Genomic DNA, 23902 nt, shown 5'->3' with positions numbered 1-23902 from the left:
AAAAAATGATAGAGACAGAAAATTTAGTAGGTGAGGAGTTTTTCTATTTGATAGCACAATGAAGGCAAAAGTACAGAGACAAAAGGTAAAGCTGAAGGCTGTTGAAGACTGTCATTCTCTCAACAGACACACACTTGGAGCATTTTTTAGGATGTACAAAATGCAGACTTAAATCTGAACACACCCTATTAATCATATTTTCAACGCTCTTGATATAAATACCCATGGCGAGCAAGAGGCTACACGTCCAATTAAATAAAAAACAGCTAACTGTTGTTGAAATGGCATCAAAATGATAATGACCATTTAATTTGTAAGTCATTATAGAAAAGGATATTAAACACAGTTATACCTATGAAAATATTCATCTTAAAAATGGACCCAATCAGAACAAGAAAAGCATTAACGTAAGGTGCTAAGGGCCGCTGGAGTGGCACTAAATGTTCACTTCGTATAAACTGAACAGAATGGGAGCAGATGCTGACGACAGCAGTCCATTTGCACCGCTCTTGTTTACCACATTAAGACATTGTTTGTCAAATATCTCCACACATTCATTCCTCTCACAGTGAACAAAAACAAGCTGTTTTCTGTTGGTCTTCAAACGTGTAGGAGTGATCCAAGTCACTTTATGGGCACTAAGTGGGCGAAATTTCTTTTTTAAACCTGAATACAAATAAGATGATCATTTTTGTAATTGTACAAAAAACTGTGGGACAGTATATGCAAACAAGTTTTCTTCCTGCAAGTCACTTTTTGGCTTTATTACACTGTATAAATTACTGCTAAATTTCTCAGACGGTTTTAATAACATTGATGTTAGAGCTAAGTACATTTTTAAATTAATTAGTGCTTAAACTGCCTCATGGCAGTTAACAAAACCGATTGATTTAAATCAAACGCTAACTATATGATGTATAAAACAAACACTTTGTATTCATTAGTGATTTTCAAACAAGTTATCAATTATTGTATTTATAATGAAGAATATGTAAAATTATACAAATCTGTTAACTTTCCTTTTAACTGAGGAATGGTAAGTTCTTCTTTGCAATTAGAACACGACAAAATACTCCCGACATATACATTAACATCCATCTTACGCAGTTTGTTCAAATATTTCAAGGGTCTGTACTAATCTGAAGCATATGACTTTCAAAACTGGATCATATACAAAACTTTTAAAGGACCGTCTGCTAAAAAACAACACACTCATACAGGGAATGTCAGAATATCCTCTTGCAACCGTCCAACCAAACTCAACATTGACAAAAGAAAATGAAATTAAGAACAACAGTAGAACTTTAGCCTCTTCGGAGTCGACTTTCACAAAACTATCAAAACATTAATGATCGTTGACAGTTCACCTGGAACATTGTTTGGTTTTCTCCCGACTTCATAAAACACCGTATGATATGATGCGTTGAAATGCACATGAAAAATGTCAGGTGTCACTATGTTTATGAAAGGATAATGAAAGTCTTCTGGAGCATTATGAAAAGATTACGGAGTGTCACAAGATCAAACACAGTGGCACACGGCCTACGAGATCTGCTTCGTTCGGCTTACGGAGCAGATTTGTAGACGCTGCACAACGATATACACTGTGGATCATCACAATATAGGATTGCCACTAAATACAGAGCACAAAGACATTTTAGGTGTCCCGTTTGTTAGATTACTGGGTGCGTTTGTGTTCAGTGTCATTTAAAACACTGACATCCGTTAGTCTTTTCCATTAGCAACAAAAACACTTCAGAAACTTTTCTCAGGCTTAAATATCCAACATGCCTAGTGTGTTTACATCCACAAATTTTTCACTGTGATTCAAATTAAAACTGATTTAAAAAAAAAAAATGTTGATTTCCCAACAATTCACGTTACAGTACTGAGTTGTTAGACTGAAGAGAAAGCAAATTTAAAAAAAAAATAAAACATACAAAGGCGTAGGAGATCGAATCCAATGCCCATTATCAACATCATTATGATTATTCCCAATATAGTTTATTTTGGATTACAGATATATTATCAGTATAATAGTTATTATTGTTATTGTATATTATTCAGTTTGTCTTCACAATTTGTTCAGGAAAGGATGGCGGGACAGGACGGGACGGGGGAGGCAGGGGGGAGACGGCAGTCATTGTGACGAGGCTTTAGTGGCTATCGTGGACACGCAGTGCTGTTGGAAGTTGGGGGACATGGCCGTGTTGCAGCCCAGTCTCTGACGCGGGCCTTTCAGACCACCGTCGCCCTCTACGATCCAGGGGCTGCTGTCCGACTCTTTGCCGAGCATGCCGCAGCACTCCTGGGACGGGGCGCAGTTGCGCTCTCCTGCGCCTAAAGCGGGCAGCTGGCCGGGAGGCGGCGGGGCCGAGGTGTCACTGGAGGAGTGGTCTTGGAGGACGCTGATGATGTGGTTGAGGAGATCACTAAAGAACTCTGGGACACCCTCATATCCTGAGAAGAGTAAAAACAGGTTGCAATGAATAATATCTGGGGTCATGAAGATGTTTCTTTTTCATGTTTCGCACAGAAGCACACGTGATATGTTTTTTCATGTGTGTGAGACGGAGCAGCTGTTTATGTGAAGCGAGAGTTTATTGCAGGGGTCACAAACAACTTCGTCCTGGAGGGCCAGTGTCCTGCAGAGTTTAGCTCCAACCCTAATCAAACACTCCTGAACCAGCTAAGTTGTAGCTAAACTCTGCAGGAGAGCCATATCATGTTTTTCTGGAGTCATAGAATTTGATAACATAACTAATTATAGTTTATGGTTAAGGATTCTTGTCACATGACAACAAAGTAGCCTTTTACATTTAAGTTATTTTAGTTATACCACATTTGGCAGTATAATATATTAATATTAAAAAAAAAAAAAAAAAAAAAAAAAAAAAAACACATAAAACAAAAAACAAAAAAATAAACAGCTAAAGTTGGAGCTAAACTCTATAGGACACCTAGAGTATCAAAATAAGAGGGATCATACAAAATGCATGTTGTTTTTCATTTGGTACCAATTTGAATAAGATATTTAACATAAAAGATGTTTACATACAGTCCACAAAAGAAAAATAATACTTGAATTCATAAAAACGACCCTGTTCAAAAGTTTACATACACTTGATTCGTAATACTGTGTTGTTACCTGAATACTGAATTGTCTGAAACTGCACAGACTTCCATGTAAATCAATTTTCAACCAATTCAAAACTCACTTTCGGACATGTCCTGACAGTCACTCCAACTCGTACTGTCCTTTTTCTTAATATTGTTAGTTCATGTTATCAAAATCTGACTCCAGGAAAACATGATATGGCTCTCAAAAACTAGTTTATTTTAAAAAATACGTTGAAAATAAAGATTAAAAATAAATACATTCACATGTATTCTAAATGTAGAGAAAATATGCCAAATCTTTTACTTCAAGCAAAACATTGAAAATGTTATGAAACTTTATGTTATGAACCACCCAAACACGAAGTTTATTCGAATTACTAGATTATAAGACTGTCCTACGTATTTTCCCTTTTCATCATCTTGCACATATTTTTTACTGATACAGATACAAACATTTTCGAAAGAAAATGATTAAGCGAATGACTACTTAAATTGATCAAGTGACAGTAAAGACATTTATGATGTTACAAAAGATTTCTATTTGAAATAAATTCTGTTCTTTTGAACGTTCTGGTTGTGGTTTCCACAAAACTATTAAGCGGCAAAACAGTTTATATTGTTTAGCACTGCCAAACAATTAATCTTGATTAACTGCATTCAAAATATAAGTTTTTGTTTACATATATATACACGTGTGTGTACTGTGTATGTTTATTATGAATATATAAATACACACACATGCATGTATTAATATAAACATGTCTATATATTAAAAATATTTCTATATAATATCAATTATACTATATGAACATATATGAAATATATACATGGAAATATTTTCAAAATATATACTGTATATGTGTGTATTTATATATAAATAAATATACAAAGTACATGCATATATTATGTAGAGAAAAACTTTCATTTTGGATGTGATTAATCGTTTGACAGAACTAATATTACAAAAAGATTGATGAAAAAGATATGATTTCTGAAGGATAATGTGACACTAAAGACACAAAACAGTTGTTTGAATATTTCACCATATCACTGCATTTACTATATGTTTGATCAAATAAATGCAGCCTTGGTGAGCATAAGAGATTTCTTTAAAAACAACCCCAAATTTTTGAACAGTGCTCAAAATAAATTATTAAAAGTTTTGTGTATATAACTTCTATTTGGCATGTGGGAGTTGCCTTATAGGTAGCACATTGTTTGCATGGAAAGGTAATACAGTAGATACACACCAGGGAATGCATTGATGTCAATGACAGCGTGTTGGCCCGTCTGGTTGTTAATGATGACGTCGATGCCGAAGAGCGAAACACCGAGAGATTCCCGAAGAGATTTACACAGTTCCCTAATCACATCATCATTCGGTGGCTGGGAAACACCTTCTACATTATCTCTCTGTCAAAAATGCAAATGAAAGAGAAGTAAATAAGGTGCTTCTGTCCTAAAATTATTACATTTATTACTTAACTTCCCACCAAGATCTGTTAAATAAAGCTTTAGTGAACACTAGGGATGTAACAATATCAAAATCTCAGGATACGATAATATAGCCACAAGAAGTCCACGATACAATATTTATAGCAATATAAAAAAAATAATAAAAAAAATAATACAAATGAAAATGAAAATTTGGGGAAAAAAAAAAAAAAAATTCACTCTCGTATTTGTAATTGCCGTCTTGCAGGCATGAATAATAATTAAGCCGTCTGGTATCTGCCATTTTTTGGCTAAAGACTCTTTTTGTCCATCAATTTTAACTAAACTACCGCTGATAGACGTGCTGTGTTTTGTTTGCGCTCAGGAGGCTGCTTTAGAGAGCACTGTCTTGCAGTGCTGCCATGTCCTCATATTTACAAGTGCTTTTAGGCATGTAGTTTGGTCTTAACCAGTGATGGGCAGTAATGCATAATTTGATTCTTTTTTTAGTAACAGAGTAATTTAATGCGTTATAATTTCCAAATGAGTAATTATAGTATAGTTACAAGCATGCGTTACTGCTGCGTTACATCACTGCCGACAGAATGTGTTTTATCATCTAGATTATAAAAAGGGTGTTGGCTAGCACACACGACGTCCACTACCTGAGACCCACTTTGACTGGTAAGCGCCTGTGAGGCGGATTCTACCAACGAAAAAGTCAGCATGGAGAGAGGAAAGTACGCGTTCTGTAGCTGGAAATACAATCATTATTTTGAGTTTATTTCTGTCAAAGGAAAGAACATTATTGTGCATTTTCCGAGGGGAAGAAAACCTTTTCAACCGTGAAAAACTCCATATCCATTTTAAAACACCTGAAAGGGCAGCACGGCACATTAAAACTTCTTGAGAATGTACCGGGTGTGGAAAGCAATGTACCAACTTCCATTTGACTTCACATGAGTCATGCGACAGAATAAAATGATTTGCGGGACTCCCACAAAATAGAAATATCTAAACATAAACTATCTAAAACAAATGAATTGCTATTCATGTATTGCACAAAAGCAACAAGAACAACTAATCTAAAACAAAAACGATCAACATACATAAGCATAGGCAGAGTTTCTATTTATAAAACGTATTTGCAGCGTTAAACAGTGTTGATTTCTGGAATGCAGTGGACAATCAGAGAATCCACTCACCACTCGAAATGCCGTGCATTTTGCAACCACACACGCAGCAGCCTATTGCTTTTAGTGAAAATAACAGCGGTTTGTGAATGTTGATGCTTTAATAACAAATATTTTATCGGGAGCGTTTATGCTGGGATGTTAGGCAACACACAAACTTACTATTTCATGTAAATTTCGTGAATGTACAGAAAAAAAGTAATGTAACTAATTACTTTTGAAATAATGTAATCAGAACAGTAATTTGACTACTTTTAAAAGAAGTAATCAGTAATCAGTAATTTAATTACATTTTCAGAGTAACTTGCCCAACAATAGTCTCAACTCTTAAAGCTTTAAAAACTTTATGGAGTTAATAAAGTGGTCTGTTGCGGATATGAGTTTTTTTGGTGTTATAAAACAAAGCATTTGGGTGTTTTAGTGTTTTTTGTGCTTGTTCTTGTTTGTTTTTGTTTTTTTTTGTCTATGAAGATCTGGCAACACTGACACTTTACGAGCGCAACAAGCCCTGTGTCAAAATGTGTTAAGAGTTCTGTTATTTTCTTGCATCTCACATACAGTTAAAGACTTCTCCTTTAAGTCAGAAAAAAGTGAATTGCCATGTACCTAAACTCTAAAGGGGACTCAAACCTCTTTTTAGTTGTGATATTTAGAGTGTCTCACTCTAAATTATATTCACACTGGTGTTTTAGAAAGCCAAATTAAACTATAATAATAATAATAATAATAGCAACAGTTTTATATTATTGTTATTCCTATGACAGCAATAGCCATATGTCGTAAAATAATTGCATTGTAAAATAAATAAAAATGAATATTTTATAGGTATTAATTTTGCTTTACGCTACAGCAGGAAATTACAATACGTCTTTCCTAATTTCTACACTTGAAAGAGATATTTTGAATTTGGACTGCAGTAACGTTACCCATTTAAACCCCTAGCATTTCAGCAATTCACACAGCACTTTTAAGCTTTTATTTTGACAGAAACAGCATTAGAGCTTTTATTTTGAAGGAAAACTCCAGCTTACAAAAACGCATCTCACTACAAATCCAGTGAAATGCTGTAATGATCTGCCACGAAAATAAAGCATAACCGGTGGCTGTTGTCTTCCCAAATGCGCACTAAACTCACAGCACATGCAATAAACGAGTTTACTGCATTTATTCACTGTGAACGGAGCCGTTCTAAAGCGCAGAAAACATCGGATCACGAGCTGATCGCCTAAATGAAGTGCACGCTTCGCTTTGAAACACTGTGCTAAAGCATAATGGCCCAAAACAAAACTTTTATGTTAGAATAAGAAGTTTAAATATATTTTAAAAACTACACTTTTTGCCCGGAAGACCTATCGTTTCATATTGTCATGTGACCATGATAATATCAAGACTTTTTTGATAATATCGTTACATCCCTAGACACTTTTACTGTACTTACAGATGTGAGGTCAGAGGATGACTCTGGCTTGGACACATTGTGGCTATTGAAGAAAATCGCTTTTCTATCTGTAAAACAAACAAACAAACACAATACTGTGAACAACACTTTCAGTTGCAAGTCAGCTGAATAAAAGTGGAAGTGTAAGAGTGCAAGTGCACAGGAAGCCACTAGACAGCAGCAGAGGACTGCGGTTCAGCTGAGAGAGTCAAAGCTTCAGGAGTGCCAGGCAGAGAGGGAGAATAAATAGAGGGAGGAGGAGGAAACACAAAAATCTAGTGCCAAGAGGATGCTGAGATTTATGACCTCCCACTCAAAATGACAGTAAAGAAATTCATGATGGGAGACGACAACCCACCATTTAGTGCTCTGTCCTTTCGCAGACATCAAAACGCCCTAAATATCCATGATGTACATCTACTAATCCTCAAATATAATTATGGCTGTCTAACAATTATTTTGGTAATCAAGTAATCTCTCAATTATTCTGACGATTGATCACGTTTTTTTCTTTTGTACAAGTAAACAAGTAATCATATGGTTTAATTGAACAAATCTCTTAAAATACAATGTATTATAAACAATAGAATTAATGAGCATTACACATTACAACAAATGTCTGCAGAGGGCACCAACAGCCTGACAATTGTTTTTACACTTTACTGCGCAATCTAATTCGTGTTTAATATTGACTCAACAACATTTAATTCAAATGTCCACTTAATCTTTAATATTGGGACATTTCTTTATGATAAAAACGTTACAGCCACTGTAACTTCTTAAATATGTTGACATCAAAACGTGTAAACTCAGAGTGAGGGTTTAAACTTTTATTTTGAAATCGCGTTGAACAGTTAGCATATTTAAAAAGCATATTTAATGGTGTATTCTCATGCATTTGCGTAGGTTTATAAATTATTTACCTTACGAATCTGATGAAATAGCGCACATTGCGTTCCCAGATGAACCATATTATAAACCCAAACTCACAACAACATGTATGAGATGCTTCACACATGTAAATGATAACAGTTTGTGGAACAGTACTGTGAACAGAGCCACTCTGAGATCATGCAAGTACGTTAACTTACACATGTGAATAATTAAAGCGCATATATTAAACCTATGGAAGCCTGTTTCCGCCATTGAATAGAAAAAAAAAAAAAATGTTATTGCGACTTCTCACAATTCTGACTTTTTTCTGAGAATTGCGTAATACAACCTCGCAATTGACTCACAAATGAGAGTTATAAAGTTATAAAGTCAGAATTTCGAGATATAAAGTCAGAACTCTGAGAAATAAAGATATAAACTCGCAATAGAGGGTATGCATTGACGTCACTTTCCCGCCGGGACACGCCCCCTCAGCCGCACTGAGTGGCAAAAGAGCCATCAGTGTAAATGGATTTAATAGGGAAGATGCGAAAACGCAAGTAAAACAAACGATAATCAGTTTAAACTAAAGGTTGCTGAACTTGATATAATGTTAATAACAACTTAACAAATATCCAGTGGTCAAAGGACATTGAAGCAGCCAGAAATTGTGTTTTCTAACACTTATGTGTCTGATTTTGACGCCAGGGAAAATAAATAAAGCAAATTTGCCTGTAAACTTATTTTGTAAATACAAAATAGGTTGGTCTAAACCCGGTGATCACTTATATCAATGTTATATATATCGTCCAGTTAAAAAAAAAAAAAAAAACGTATATAGTTTTTGTCAGTGTTTATTTAAAAACATCCAGTTATGCATAATTTAAGATGGAAAATATTTAGTTGATGACTTGTCAATACAATATACTATTATACAATATATAGGATATGATTTTACTGCACAATTCTACATATTAACATGAAGTGATAACTTCAAATCCGTGTTTTGCTGACTGGAGACCATTTGTTTCTTTAATTTGCAATTAATTTGCTTCTCTTTTCAGTAGCTTTTAGCAGTCTGTAAAAATACACCTCAGGTTTCTTGTCAAATCTCTTTGAACATATCAGTCTTTTTTTTTTTCTTCTCAGAACTGGATGTTATAACTCGAAATTGCGAGTTTGTTCGGAGAAAAAAAAAAGAACCAAACTCACAACTGCGAGAAAAAAAGTAAGAATCGCGCCTTTTTATCTCGCAATTCTGACTTCATGTCTCGCAATTGTGAGTTTATATGCCGAAATTCTACTTTATATCTAGCAATTCTGACTTTACAACTCGCAATTGTGCGTTTATGTGTCACAGTTCTGAGAAAAAAAGTCAGAATTGTGAGATAAAAAGTCGCAGTTACCTTTTTTATTTTTTATTCAGTGGTAGAAACAGGCTTTCATATAAACCTGCATCACACATATTTATTTAATGAAATAGTAGCAATTCTTAATAGCATTATGCTTTATTATGATTTTTAAATGGGTTTAACATGTGGAATGCGCCACTTCCGGTATTTTGCTGATTACTCCACTCGGGCAAGTGAAGATTTTTTCAAATCGAATAGTCGAATAGAATCGAGAAATCATTCCAGCCTTAAAGGGGTCATCGGATGCCCATTTTCCAAGTTGATATGATTCTTTAGGGTCTTAATGAAAAGTCTCTAATATACTTTGGTTAAAAATTCTCAATGGTAGTGTAAAACAACACCCTTTTTACCTTGCCAAAATCAGCTCTGCAAAAAATATTTCATTCTGGTCGAGGCTGCTTTAAATGTAAATGAGCTCTGCTTGTCCCGCCCCTCTCCTGTCTCTGTGGAGAGACGAGCCTGTTTACTTTAGCCGCATTTAGCCGCTAAACTTGCTAACTAGCACATTATTAGGAAAGGCGATCGCAAAGATTCATAAAAAACCCTTATACTCACTTCTGCTGTAAGTGAAGCTGGATCATGAATGATTTGCGCGAACACAGACGGATATATGTAGATCGGGAGGCACATTCCATTCACAAACAAACGTAATCTACTGCATCTTCAGCAGCTCAGATGTCGGGAGTAAATGACGACTACTACATTCATTGTTACATCCAGCAACACAACACCTCAATCACTGAGTCGGAGATATTCTTGTCTAACTTGCATCCCTGCTCCGGCATCAAAACAAAAGAGGGCGGACTGTTACAACTGATCTGAGGTAAAACGCTCATGTCAATCAACTATCGTGGGAGCGGCCTCTGTGGGTGTGACACCACAATGACAGGCATCTGAGAATGGCTCGATTTGAGAAAGGAGATATTATTTTTACAAATTAATTAAAAACCACTGCATGGATTTTTATCATTATAGATTTGTACATACACTGCCAACACACATTAATGTTCAAACAACATGTAAAAGTGAACTTAGCATCCGATGACCCCTTTAAATATAACATTGTTTTTGCTAAAACTAAAACTCCTTTAGTCACTAAAATCTGAAAAGTACTGCAGCATAAACTCTGCTTTCCTGAACCTTGAAGAACTCTCCAAATCTATTTAAATCTATTCTAGGAAGAAATTCCTCAGCCTCTTTCCTCACACCTTCATAGAATTCTTAGAAATCATTAACAACCTGATCTGTCTTTAGAAACAATGTGCCTCCCCTTTTTTCTTTGTTTTAAACTTCTAAACAGGTTTCTTTAATTTGAATACTGCTGGAAGGCAAGGCATGTGTGCTTGTGCACTGCGGAGTTCAGCACGAGTTCAGAGACAGAGCTGACCTCCTGAATTTGCATTAAACTAACAGGTCGCTCTCCCAGTAACCGTAACTGGTTTGCATGGACTCCACGTACATTAGCATATGCAAACGGACCATACTTTACAGCAGCCCGCAGTGGAAACCAGACTCTGGTATAAGCGCTTTTGCTGACTGGGTATAGTAGCAAAACTTGATCGACTCTTTTCACTGCAAAGTCAGCTATGCAAAGAGTTACACAGAGGGAATGTTGTAACGTAAATCACGCCTAAACAAACTGAACGGTCCAATCGCGGTGATACGAACCACGTCGCGGCAGTGGCCTTTCATGGAAATAACATTTATAAAGAGCTGAAGTGTGGGCTGAAGGTTTACCAGACGGTCCAGAGGGGAAGTTCTTGAGTGATGGTCTCTCCACCACAGTGTACGACTCGCCCACCACAAACACCTTATAGAGCACGGCATTGTGGTTTATAAAACTCTGAATAACACATGGTGGCTTCACGTCCTTTAGGTCCTCTGCGCTGAATATTATAGCCATCTGTAGGGGAACACAGTGAGAAGAGACAAAACAATTTAACTTATTTATTCAAAGTGATTTAAAAGAGATCAAAAGGGGCTGAACCACCATTTTGTTTACACAAAGAACATTTTAGTTAACAGTTTTTATCTAGTGGATGCTAACCAATAAAAAAAAAGCTTGTGTACTTGAACTTTTCAGCTACTTCTGAGGTTCAATTTCACTTAGGATGCAGGCTTCAAAGAAAGCTGCCTATGTAGCTCACTAGGTTTTGAAACAATGCTTTGTGTGTATTAGTGTTTCTGTGGTCACATTTCACAAATGAGTGAGAAAAGTCTCTTACCTCATGAGAGTTAGTTCCGTGAGCAACCCGTGTTTTGCAAACTGTATAGGGTGAAAAGAAAAAAACACTCTAAGGTAGTGGATGAGTTGGCCTAGTTATTAATACAACTTCTAATACTTTTAATGGAGTAAAATCTTGTTTTGTGACTTAATAGCAGTTTAGTAAGGGATATTAATGAAAAGCTATTAAGGTGCCAGTAAGACGACTTCTCTGCACAAATAAAAATAATGCTATATGTCCAAACCCATGCATCTCAAAATATGTGTATCAGATTATTTAACTTAATTAGGCTGGAGGACACATACAAAAGCAAAACAGGGCATGTTTAAAATAAGACACGTTTCTTATTCAATATATACTAAAATAAGAAACATCAATTTGTCAGGATCCTGTATTTTAGTTTGAATACAGTTGAGGTCAAAAGTTTACACCCCCCTGCAGAGTCTGTTCATTATTTTACCAAAATAAGAGGGATCATACAAAATGCATGTTACTGTTTATTTAGTACTGACCTGAATAAGATGTTTCACATGAAAGATGTTTACATATAGTCCACAAGAAAAAATAATGGTTGAATTTATAAAAATCGGTTCAAAAGTTTACATACGCTTGACTTTTTAACAATGTGTTGTTACCTGAATGATCCACAGCTGTGTTTTTTTGTTTAGTGATAGTTGTTCATGAGTCCCTTGTTTGTCCTGAACAGTTAAACTGCCTGCTGTTCTTCAGAAAAACCCTTCAGGTCCCACAAATTCTTTGGTTTTCCAGCATTTTTGTGTATTTGAAACCTTTCCAACAATGACTGTATGATTTTTGAGGTCCATCTTATGCTGAGAACAACTTGAAGGTCTCATATGCAACTATTACAGATGGTTCAAATGCTCACTGATGCTCCAGAAGGAAAAATGCAATAAGAGCCAGGGGGTAAAGACTTAAAAGATTTTTCTGTTCAGGACAAACAAGGGACTCATGAACAACTATCACTAAACAAAAAAACACAGCTGTGGATCATTCAGGTAACAACACATTATTAATAATCAAGTGTATGTAAACTTTTGAACAGGGTCATTTTTATAAATTCAACTATTATTACAAGGAAACCTTTTGAAAATGTCAAAACAATGCTTGTTTAATGAATCATAAACAATTACTTAAAATGTTGCAAACTTTTCATGTTCATACATTTGCATGTTAAAAAACATGTTACATTAGGAAAATAGCATTAAAAGTAGTTTTACATACGGGTTACAGGTTTTGGATTTTACTGATACGATACTACTGTGGTTAAAGAAAGGCAATAAAAAGACTGTGACCATACTACCAAAATGTTAAAAGCATTGCTAAAACATTGCTAAGAACAATGTTGACTTGACTTCCTGTGACAGAGCAGCCCAGAGAGAAGCCACAAGTTTCCGCTGAATTAAATACCAGATACAGTTTATTGCATAACCAAAATATCAATAATAGGCAGAAAAATACAAAGATTTTGCACATAATGCAGGGCTTTATATTATAAACAAGCCCAAATATACACTTTGACTCTTGTTTAAAAAAAGTCGCTTTGATACCAGCTGTTCATTCAAAAAGATGTAGGAGATAAAATAGGCAAACATCTACAACGTACTACAATATAAACACTATAAGTGTTCATGCTCCTCATAAATGTGCGGCATTTATTGACTGAAAACTTCTTTAAAACCGCAAGCCTGTAGAACGCACAACAGCGTTGCATTCTGACTTTGAATGTGCAGAAATTATTATTTTAATCAGAGCCTTTAAAGATTAATAATCACATTAGGCCATATTGCGATTCCTGTTTTTCCTTACCCAAATTTAAGACTTCTTAAAATGATATGTAAAACATTTGTTTTATCAAGTATTTGTTATATTTAAGATATTTAAGATATTTAAGAAATTATATTTATTAAATTAGATCAAACTTATTTAAAATTGAATTTGCTAAAATGTGATTTTGCAAAATTTGATTAAAGGACCCGCAGGAACCATTAAATCACATTAGCAAAAATGTAGTGCAAATTTAATTCAGTTCCTTTTAAAAACAATTTAATTTTTCAGAACAATAGTAAATGTTACCGCACCTTTAGTGTGGGATTTATAGAAAAACATGCCTTGGTTAAACATTATTATTTTCTGTTTCAAAAAGGAAAAGGTGGGAACTTACTGAAAGGGAATGTAAGACCGTGCTGCTTGATCTGCTCCAGTGTGTCTGGGCCACACTCACTGTTCAGCACCATAAATGGAGGAGAACAAATCCTCTCATCTGCAGAGAGAATGACAGACAGGAAGAGACAGGTGAGTCCTGTGCGAATGTTATATGACTTAATGAAATTCCATAGAGGTCTATGCTGGTTTAGTGCAGGTGGTCTAGCAGTGTCAAGCTGTTCTCTATTAAAACAGTAAGCATAGGATTGCAAAAGTGACCATTGTAATGTGACCAAAAAAAAAAAAAAAAATTGCATTGTAACTCAATAGGTCTAAAATACATGAAAAACATGTATTTTGATTTATCTCATATGACAGCTGATTGGCTGACACAGGAACCTGGAAGTACCTCATTTGAAATCAGGCATCTTTGCTAATGGAGCCACACATTTTTTAAAAACAAAACAAAAACAAAACAAACAAAAAAAAATAAACACAAAATAAAATAAATAATAAATAAAATAAGAAAAATAAGAATAAAATAAAATAAAATATTATTTTTACATTTGTTATGTTAATGTTGTTTTTGAAAAAAAAATAATTTAATGTTATTTTTACGTCTTTGTTATGTTAATGTTTTTTATTAAAGATTATGAAGATGTATGAATTTAAAAAGAAAAATGATGTGCATGCTTAAATTATTTATAATAAACATTGCAATATTTCAATAAACATTGTGAAAGTGAAAAAAAAATATATAAAAAAATAATAATAATAAAAAAGCTCTCTCACTGTAACTCAATAGTTCTAAAATACGTGAAAAACACTATCCGTGAGCATTTTTATTTATCTCAAATGGCAGCTGACAAAGGGACCTGGAAGTACGCAATTTGAAATGTGGCATCTTTGCTAATGGAGCCAGAGAATGTATTCATTTCATATTCATATTCATATTCATATTCATAAAATAAAATAAAATAAAAAAGACGTATGAATGTAATGAATTTAAAAACAAAAATGATGTGCATGGGCAAATTATTCATAATAAACATTGCAATATTTCAGTAAACATTGCTAAAGTTAAAGAAATATTTTATTGTATCTCAATAGGTCTAAAATACATGAAAAACATGTACATTTTTATTTATCTCAAATGGCAGTTGATTGGCTGACACAGGAACCTGCAAGTATGCAATTTGAAATCTGGCATCTTTGCTAATGGAGTCACAAACATTTTTAAAACAAAACAAAAAATATGAATTCAAGTGAATTTCGTTCTCAAGCGAAAAAAATGTTAAGTTGATATTTTTAGATGTTTTTGTTATGTTAATGTTATGTATTATGAAAAAGTGTTTAAAAGAAAAAGTGATGTGAATGGGCAAATTATTCATAATAAACACTGCAATATTTCACATAAAATAAAAATTATCCATAACTTCATAGTGATTTGTGATTTCTGTTAAGTTATTGGAGAATACCAAAAAAGCCAAGTATCACAAGCATGAAATACCAAATATCAAAACACTAAAACTCCCAATGACCAGCCCTGATGATCAGGAAGGAAGAGGAACAGGAAACCATTAAAGACATCTGCATTGTGAAACAGACAGGGCTAGTTAGGTCAAGGTAACCAGACCCATTCGCAAGGATGATGTTATTTGGTAAGGGTAGATGTTATCCCCCATGACTCTTATAAAAACAACTTGACTTGTGTAAGGTCTTCTGTCATCAGTCACCCCTCTGGTAGCCTTTGCTTCCCTATTTATTTTACCGAATGAAGAACAATGGACACAAGGCACTGAGCCTGACTCACTCTGCATAATACAGGAGCCAGTCAACAGAACCGCAGCAATTTGACCCACGGGTTCAAGGCTTTGTTTGAAAATACTGTACTCTCACTGTCCCGGGTATCGCTTAGATGAGCAAACAGAGCCATAGACGGAACAAAAGCGTCAATGGCTATGAATGAATAGCTATGTTTGCGAATTCCAACCGGAGGCACATTATCGGCCAGGGATGAATCATCAAAAAAGACATGCATACTAAGCTTAACTTGGGAATAGGCTCTTCCGAACTTGGGCCCGTAAGCAACCGGCCCAGAGGTTTCGGTGGATGAATCTGCTTTGTTGCTGAGTTACATGCCTTCAGCCAGATGCCAGCGTTCGTGCTGTTATCGAGGCAGATAAGACATGTTTTGGGAGGTTTTTGATAGTGTTGCGCAGGAAATGAGTTAAGGAGTGAAGCCTCAACAGGCCGATGACACAGCGCTCTGATATGATCACGGTAAACTGCCTGTGTGGTGAGGTAGCAAAACTGATGATGAGATGCTTTTCAAAGCTGAAGAAAAGAGTCAACATGACTCAAGGTTTTTAGTACATATTATAAAACACTTCAACACAAATTATATTTCAAGAAATGGCAAAATAACATTTTGCAAGACTACTGAAAACATTAAAAAATACATAGGGCCGGTTCATAGCAGTGACTAATCATCAGTCGACAAGAAGAGGCTTGGTCGACCAAAATTTATAGTTGTCGCTTAGTCACAGAAAAAAAAATAAATAAATAAAAAAATCCACAGGAAGTGGTGAAGTCATCCAGTAAGGCAGATCTTTAACGGCTGGTCTATGTGGTAATACATCGGACAGGACATCCAAACATTTGCCTATCATTCAACAACCTTAAATATGGCTTTTCATCTGAAAGATTTATGTAGTAGCAACTTAGATGGCAGCTCAATCTAATATTAACCTAGAAAATCTGCGCTATTGAAGTGTCTGAAGCTGAATAGTAGTGACAGTGCATGACAGATGGAGGTGCCGTTGCAGTCACTTGCTCTTAAAATACTCTGTCATTTTTGGCCATACAGATAAAAGTAATACATCTTTTAAATACGTAAAAACACCACGTTTATTTGTGTGTACTCGCCCTAATTAAAACAAAATGTTGCGCTTTTGTAAAATAATTGAAGCAAAAAGGATGCGCTTTCTGTCTTCGAAACTCTGTGTATACTTGCCTTACAGGCATGAAAAATATATCTATAGAGAGTGAAATGTCTACTTTTAAATGAACCAATTCAAACAGAAATCAGATATTCTCAGATTATGTAATCCGTATGAAACATACAGGCGCATTTATAGATACGTAAAGGGGCGCATCCACCACTGCAGAGATGACAAGTCAATAGCTGCGTTTTCATTACCCTTCAAATTGCACAAAATATTGGACAATATTGGCATGAATCATTTTTAATTTGTGATAATTTTGCACTGATAAGGGACAACACAAACTACAAAAGCATGCTGTATTACATAAACAGTGTATACTAGGGATGTGACGTATGCAGAGATGCTACGAGATCTCGCGAGATCAGTTGTCTCTCGTGAGACCAGTCGGATTTCGTGAGATCTCGTGACAAAATCCTTGTAAAACATTTTGCAGTGTTTACATTAGAGTTGCACGATAAATCCTTAAAATATGAGATCTTGATTCAAACACCCACGCGATCTTATTCCCTAATGACAATGATTTATCTATGTCTATTAGGACTGTTTCACATCGCAAGTGTCAGTGGAGTGTGAGAAGCATGTTTTGTTGCTGCCCATGTTAATGAATCAGAGGGTCGGGGTAAATGTGAACGGAGAAAGAGCAACACAAACAGTCTTTTCAACAACATTATAATCATTATTTCTGTGTTACAGATATTTAAATAATAGAAGTACTGGGGTAAAAGTTTATAGTTTGGGTATAAACACTTATTGTCTACAGTAGCAATCAAAACGAAAGTATTTTAACACGTGTATCTATTGTAACGTTTATCCTCTTCCGCCAGGAGGTGGTGACAACTGCCCGTTTAAAAAAAAAGTATGTAATTGAATCATTCATTCAGATTTCAATAGGCAAACAAGTCTTAATGAAGTGAGACACTGACTCCTTCATTGAATGTTTTTTTACTATTATTATTTTGTTTAAATGAATATAAGTTTTTAAAAGATTCTTGATTCTTTTTTCTCCAGAATCGTGAGAGAATCATGGTCTCCAACTTATTAAAAACAACTGGGATTCTCAATTTATCCAGAATCGTGAAGCTCTTGTTTAAATGTTGTTTATTACTACATATAATTCATTAAAATGGAAGTTTAAATTTCACAAAGTTCAAAATGCACCTACATTTTTTTGCATTTTGTCTTTTTCAGTTGAATAAAATACTATTCGCCCTGTATACTTAATCATTGAGGATTTCTTAAGAAAGGTTTAAAAATCTCGTCTCGTTCTCGTCTCGTCTCATGGGATAAGTGTCTCATCACACCCCTAGTGTATACATAGAAAAAAAACTTCCATTTTTGATTAATCAAAATATCCACCATTAGCAGCTATTACAGCTCTGCATAATCTGGGCATCCGAGCTGTCAGTTTATTCAAACATTGACTTGATCTATTACTCCAAGCCTCCTGAAGGATTGCTCAAAGATGATTAACACTGGTTGGACACTTCTTACTGACATCACGGTCCAGTTCCTCCCTTAGTAGCTCAATTGGGTTGAGGTCGGGTGATTGGGGAGGCCATTCCATGACAGACATGATGCCAGCTGACTCCTCTCCAAAGAGGATTTGCACAGCTTGGAAATGTGCTTGGGGTCATTGTCTTGTTGGAACGTGAAGCTGTGACCAATAAGGCGCTGACCAGAAGAAACAGCATGTCGTTGCAAAATGCTGTGGTAACCATGCTGGTTCAATACTCCTTTGACATGATACAGGTCACCAACTTTTCCTGCTCCAAAACAGCCCCAGACCATCACACTGTCACCTCCATGTTTCACAGTGGGTGAGATACAGGAATCTAACATCTTTTCACCAACTCTGTGTCTCACGTAAAATCGTCTCTCTGAGCCAAAAACAAATTTGGATTCATCCGTCCAGGGCACCTTCATCCAATCATCAGCTGTCCAGATTCTGTGCTTCTTTGCCCACTGCAGTGTCTTTTTCTTCTTGTTTGATCTTAGCAGTGGTTTCTTAGCTCATATTCGGCCATGTAGACCTGCTGCTTGGAGTCTCCGATGGACAGTAGTAGTACATGACACTGGTACATCATGTGCACTGTTGAGATCAGCTGTCAGCTCTGGACAAGCCAGGCATCTGTTGCGAAGGCTGGACACTCTTACATATTTGTCCTCACTAGAAAAGGTGGAACTTGGTCTTCTACTCCTCTTTCTGTCTTTATTTACTGGACACCTAGCCATGTTGTCAAGAAATATATGGAAACTCTATATAAAATGGGACAAACAAGTCATTTGATTGGCAAAAGCTATTTGTAAACTATCTGACCTAAAATGTGTTCTAATTGGTTCACTGTATTATAAACTTAATTGGCAATCAATTGTTGAAGCTATTAAGGTGTACTGACCCAAAAATCTTTTAAAAACTTGGGCCAAGTTTAACCCAGTAACCAGGCATCACAGCTGGCAAAGGGGCACGTCTGACTTTGACATGTATATATTGCCATTATGATGTAATCAAAATGAAAATGATTATTGCTGGTCTTCAATTATGATGTCAAGTTATTTTAATGCATTTGCACCAAAAAATGATAAGGATTTATGCTGATATCATCCAAAACCACACTTTGCCAGAGGTGTTTCCAAACTTTTGGAGGGCAGTGTACCTAACGGAAACACATCAATTTTGCAAGAACTCCCAAATATCACAAGGCTTTTATGCTCGCATGAGGTGGTTTTTCAAAAAAGAATATTATTTTGCAAAACTGCAATGGAAACATTTACAGGTCACTTTGCATACATAAAAATCACATGATCATTCTTTAAATGTACTATAACAACTCATATATGGCTGCTTACACAAGTATTAACACAATGCTTGAAAAAGGGACTTTCCTTGCCATTAAAGCTTGAATAACCTCATATTCACACTGCACACGTCTGCAGAGCTGATCACGGTCATTCTAGTCAATGCTAGTGTTTATGCCAGGTGCACCGCAGCTAGTTTCAGAAGTGTCCCAAAAGTGCTTTTACGTGCTGCTTCTATAAAGACAGATGCCTACGTCTCAATTTAGAATGAATGGCTGGTGTGGTGGCTGTAACATGTGTAAACCTACCAACATCCATCGTCATGAGTCATCGTGAGATGGAAAAAATTAAGTTTGGTCTCATAACAACAGTGAATGGAAACAATGTCATTTTGCAACAGTTTTTTCATTGACATTTATAAAACATCGCAAAAGTTTTGCACAAATTTGTAATGGAAATGCACCTAGTGTCACCGACTTCATCTCTTAAGTCGAAAATATAGAAAACGCTACTTTATCAGTCTCCTTGCTGTTCTTCCCTGACACATTCATAATTATTATATCTGCTGGTGCACTGTGGCAAGCTTTTTTTTTGCATGTGCTTGAGCACTTATTAGATTATGTAGGCAATTAAAGGCTCATTAGTATGATTTATATGGTTTATTAATAAACCTGTATTATAACAGCAATATTGTCAACCTATTCCTATTTCAATATGTGTGACTCATATTTGTAGCAATGGCCAACAACACATTGTATGGGTCAAAATCTATTCTATTCTATTCTATTTTTCTTTTATGCCAAAAAGTATTAGGATATTAAGTAAAAATCATATTCCATGAAGATATATTTTTTTAATTTCCTACCATAAATATACAAAAACTTCATTTTTGATTAGTAATATGCATTGCTAAGAACTTCATTTAGACAACTTCAAAGGTGATTTTCTCAATGTTCTGATTGCAGATTTTCAAATAGCTGCATCTCAGCCAAATATCAATAGAATACATCAATAGAAGGCTTATTTATTCAGCTTATTTAGATTTATTGTATAAAATCTCAATTTCAAAAAAATGGACCCTTATGACTGGTTTTGTGGTTCAGGGTCACATATAATTAAAATATTATCTATTTCAGTCATGGCCAAGCTAAATTTAGAAAACATTTGTAACATTATAATTGTCTTTACTTTCACTTTTGATCAATTTAAAAGTGTTTTTTTAAATAATATTAATAATACCGACCTCAAGCTTTTGAATTGTAGTGTACTCATAATCTAATGCATAGAGGGCTAACTCAAAGTTCCTCAAAATTAGCAAAAACAAAAACAGTCAACCAAAAAGGTCAGAACTGATTGGTCAAAGCCCGCCATACAGGAACAAAATCACAAGCTAGCCGTTCACTTCCTGTTTTGTCTAGCTAGCATTTGAGCCAGTAAATGATGGTATCGCTACTGAAATATCCTGTAGTGTTGAAACAGAAAGCTATGCTGGTTTTCTTATCAGAGCTGGTCCATTTATCCAGCTGCTAGCTTTTTGTTCTCCTATTCCAGAGGAAGCTTACATAAGCGTTTCTGAAAGCCAGTAAAAAAGGGCAGCTGCAATCTCCTGTTCAAAACCGACAAGCGGTTTAGTGGTGCGAGCAACTTACTATTACCATTTATAAACATTTCAACCACAATGAGCATTCAGACTTACATGTTCGGTTAAACTTACATGTTCCAGCTTGTTCCTCGGTTTGTTTTGCATTTGCATGCATTTGTAATAGAAGCATATGGGGCGGTGTTTATGCAAAATATCCATTTCGAAAGTATCATGTTAGTAAACGTATTTTTTTTGCAATATGCAACTATCCACAAGCACAGTTAAGACAAAGAAAACCAGAACCTAGATGCTCACCTTAAAACGACAGTCGAGATGATTTACAGATCACACAATAAACATTTTCTTCCTGTCCAATTTGCGTAAATGCTCTAACAAAATATAGAGCTTTATGTTTCTGGAACAGTTCCACCATAGTGCATTGTGCTTTTTCCTACATCTGTTTTTCGTCTGGTTTTACAAACTGAGGGATAAATCAAAATTATTTTTCGTGGCAATCAAACACGGGTAGGCAGTTTGTGTTTTTGATGGCTGCTAATGCACAATTTATTATTAGAAATGTAAATTCCATTTAAATTGGCCAGGAGATGTTCTGTAAATAAAAGGGAAAGAGTAATGAGATCCTCTTTAGCAGGTACAAACGCTTAGTGATGTTCCCGTTTCTGGCTCAGCGAGGGTCCAGGATCAATCTGCGCTCTGTCTAAACACTTCAAGCTTTCTGCAGACCTGCCGGAGCCTGCAGAGACGTTTATATGACATTTATGGAATGTTTAGAACACGTTTATAAAGCATTGCTATGGAGTTTTGGCTCTGATCTTGCCGGAGAGCACAGATGGAAAGTCTAATATCACATGAGCCTCTTCCTCCATCCATTCATCCCTTTGTTACGAGCGATGGTGGTTTCGTAAAATCATGACATACTGGCTACTCTGCGCTCTAAAAATCGAATAAAGGTTAAACTAAATCTCTGAAACCAAATTTTTCCACAAGGAAAATAAAAAGTAAGTGCACAGTGTCAGATAAACAAAACTGGTTCAAACTACAAAAAAAAAAAAAAAAAAAAAAAAAAAAACTTTGAATTGATCAGGTCTAATAAAGCGGAAAGCTAAACAATACCATGAAAGCAGATCTAGACACGAATGAAATAAAGGTGTGAATTGTTGCCTTATAAAGTATGAAACACTTTGCGCAAGCAAATGGTGTCCTGCTTTGTCTCCATGGACAGAATGTAAGACAGCAGGACAATGTTTAGGTGAAGCTCTTCAGGATGTGCATGAGTCAAGTGGAGGAGAGTGGAGCCAAGAAAGGTAGCGCTAACCACTAGGCGTCTCATTAAGAAACAGACTAGAAATACGCGTGGACTGGGATGACAAATGGCATTTATTACGGCACCAGTGTGTGGGCGACTTCCTGTGCGCTGGTGAACATGGGTGGGAATTCATCAACTGATACCCGCAAGCACAAATCATACATCACAGCTACTTTCCAAGAACCTGGTGGGCTACCAAAAGGTAAAAATAAAATAAAACCACAATTCACATTTTTCGATTTCTTTTTAGTGGATTTTTGAAAACGTTTGCCGGATCCTCTCACGTTCAGCCTCTATCGCTCATCTGCCTCAGTTTTATTCACAGGATTTCGCCAGCTCTACATTCCATGTCACTTCGTCCCTCTTACTGAAAATAAACAGTGTCCATGGTTAACTTTTTCCAGACAGAATTACACTTGTACTACACAGCACACCCTGCACTGCGGTCCATCTGTATGTTTGCAAAAAAAGCCTCATTACCTGTGTTATATGTCAAAAATGTTAAAAGTATGCAGTGTAATATACAACATGCAAACTGTGCTGTGCAGTGTATTTAATTTCAATGTAAGAAATGTAAAAAAAATAATAATTTTTAAAAAAAGTCACAACAAAACTTTTTTTCTGAAGTTTGCCGTTGCAATTTAAAAAGTACAAAAGGTGAATATCAACGTTAATTTTGACAGCAAATTTTGATTTTGTCTTAGTCATAGTCTTCTGACTAAAATTTAATTTGTCTTATTTTAGTCATCTAAATTGTTTTAGTTTTAGTTGATAAACTCCCATCTCATTTTCTCCTCCAACTTCAAAATTGTTCTACATCACTGTTTTACCTTTTTTTGTAAAGGGTTTTAGATTTTCTTTGCACATTCACTTTGTAAACACTGGGTCGGTACTTCTGCAGCAATGTAGGACAATTCTGAAGTTGGAGGAGAAAATGAGATGGGAGTTTTTATGACATACCCTAACTGTACTGACAGATTACACAGAGCATGCATGCACTTTGCAGAGATAGACGAGACGAGCATTTGAGGTTAAAAAGTATATAGCCTACTAAGACCGCTATTCCTCGGCTGGAATCGTTTAGAGCTCTTTGAAGCTGCATGAGCACCACTGAAGTCCACTATATGGAGAAAAATCCTCGAAAAAAAAAAAACGTAATTTCTTTGCGACTGAAGAAAGAAAGACATGACCATGAGGGTGAGTAAATTATCAGTAATTTCTATTTTGGAAGTGGAGTAATCCTTTAACTGTTGGGACATGAAAAACACCTTCATATTAAAATTAAATGAAACCACTTCTTATAGAAACAAGAACATGGTCTTCTTTTTAAT

General features: G+C 35.5%; 1 protein-coding gene across 2 annotated transcripts in view; it reads right to left on the bottom strand.

Annotated features, from left to right (window-relative positions):
• Positions 1-22: 22 nt before the first annotated feature.
• itpk1b (inositol-tetrakisphosphate 1-kinase b) overlaps positions 23-23902 on the bottom strand; it is a 75855-nt gene continuing 51975 nt past the window's right edge. For both annotated transcript variants that reach the window (XM_051133794.1, XM_051133793.1), the window contains exons 6-11: positions 13878-13976; positions 11696-11736; positions 11208-11373; positions 7186-7253; positions 4371-4533; positions 23-2460 (exon numbers count right to left, since the gene is read on the bottom strand). In XM_051133794.1, coding sequence (XP_050989751.1) covers positions 2141-2460; positions 4371-4533; positions 7186-7253; positions 11208-11373; positions 11696-11736; positions 13878-13976 — 857 coding nt within the window. In that variant the 3' untranslated portion in view covers positions 23-2140. The remainder of the gene's footprint in view (positions 2461-4370; positions 4534-7185; positions 7254-11207; positions 11374-11695; positions 11737-13877; positions 13977-23902) is intronic.

The sequence above is a fragment of the Labeo rohita genome, chromosome 17 (genome assembly GCF_022985175.1).
Source record: "Labeo rohita strain BAU-BD-2019 chromosome 17, IGBB_LRoh.1.0, whole genome shotgun sequence".
Lineage (NCBI taxonomy): Eukaryota > Metazoa > Chordata > Actinopteri > Cypriniformes > Cyprinidae > Labeo > Labeo rohita.
This window is presented reverse-complemented; position numbering and strand designations above follow the sequence as displayed.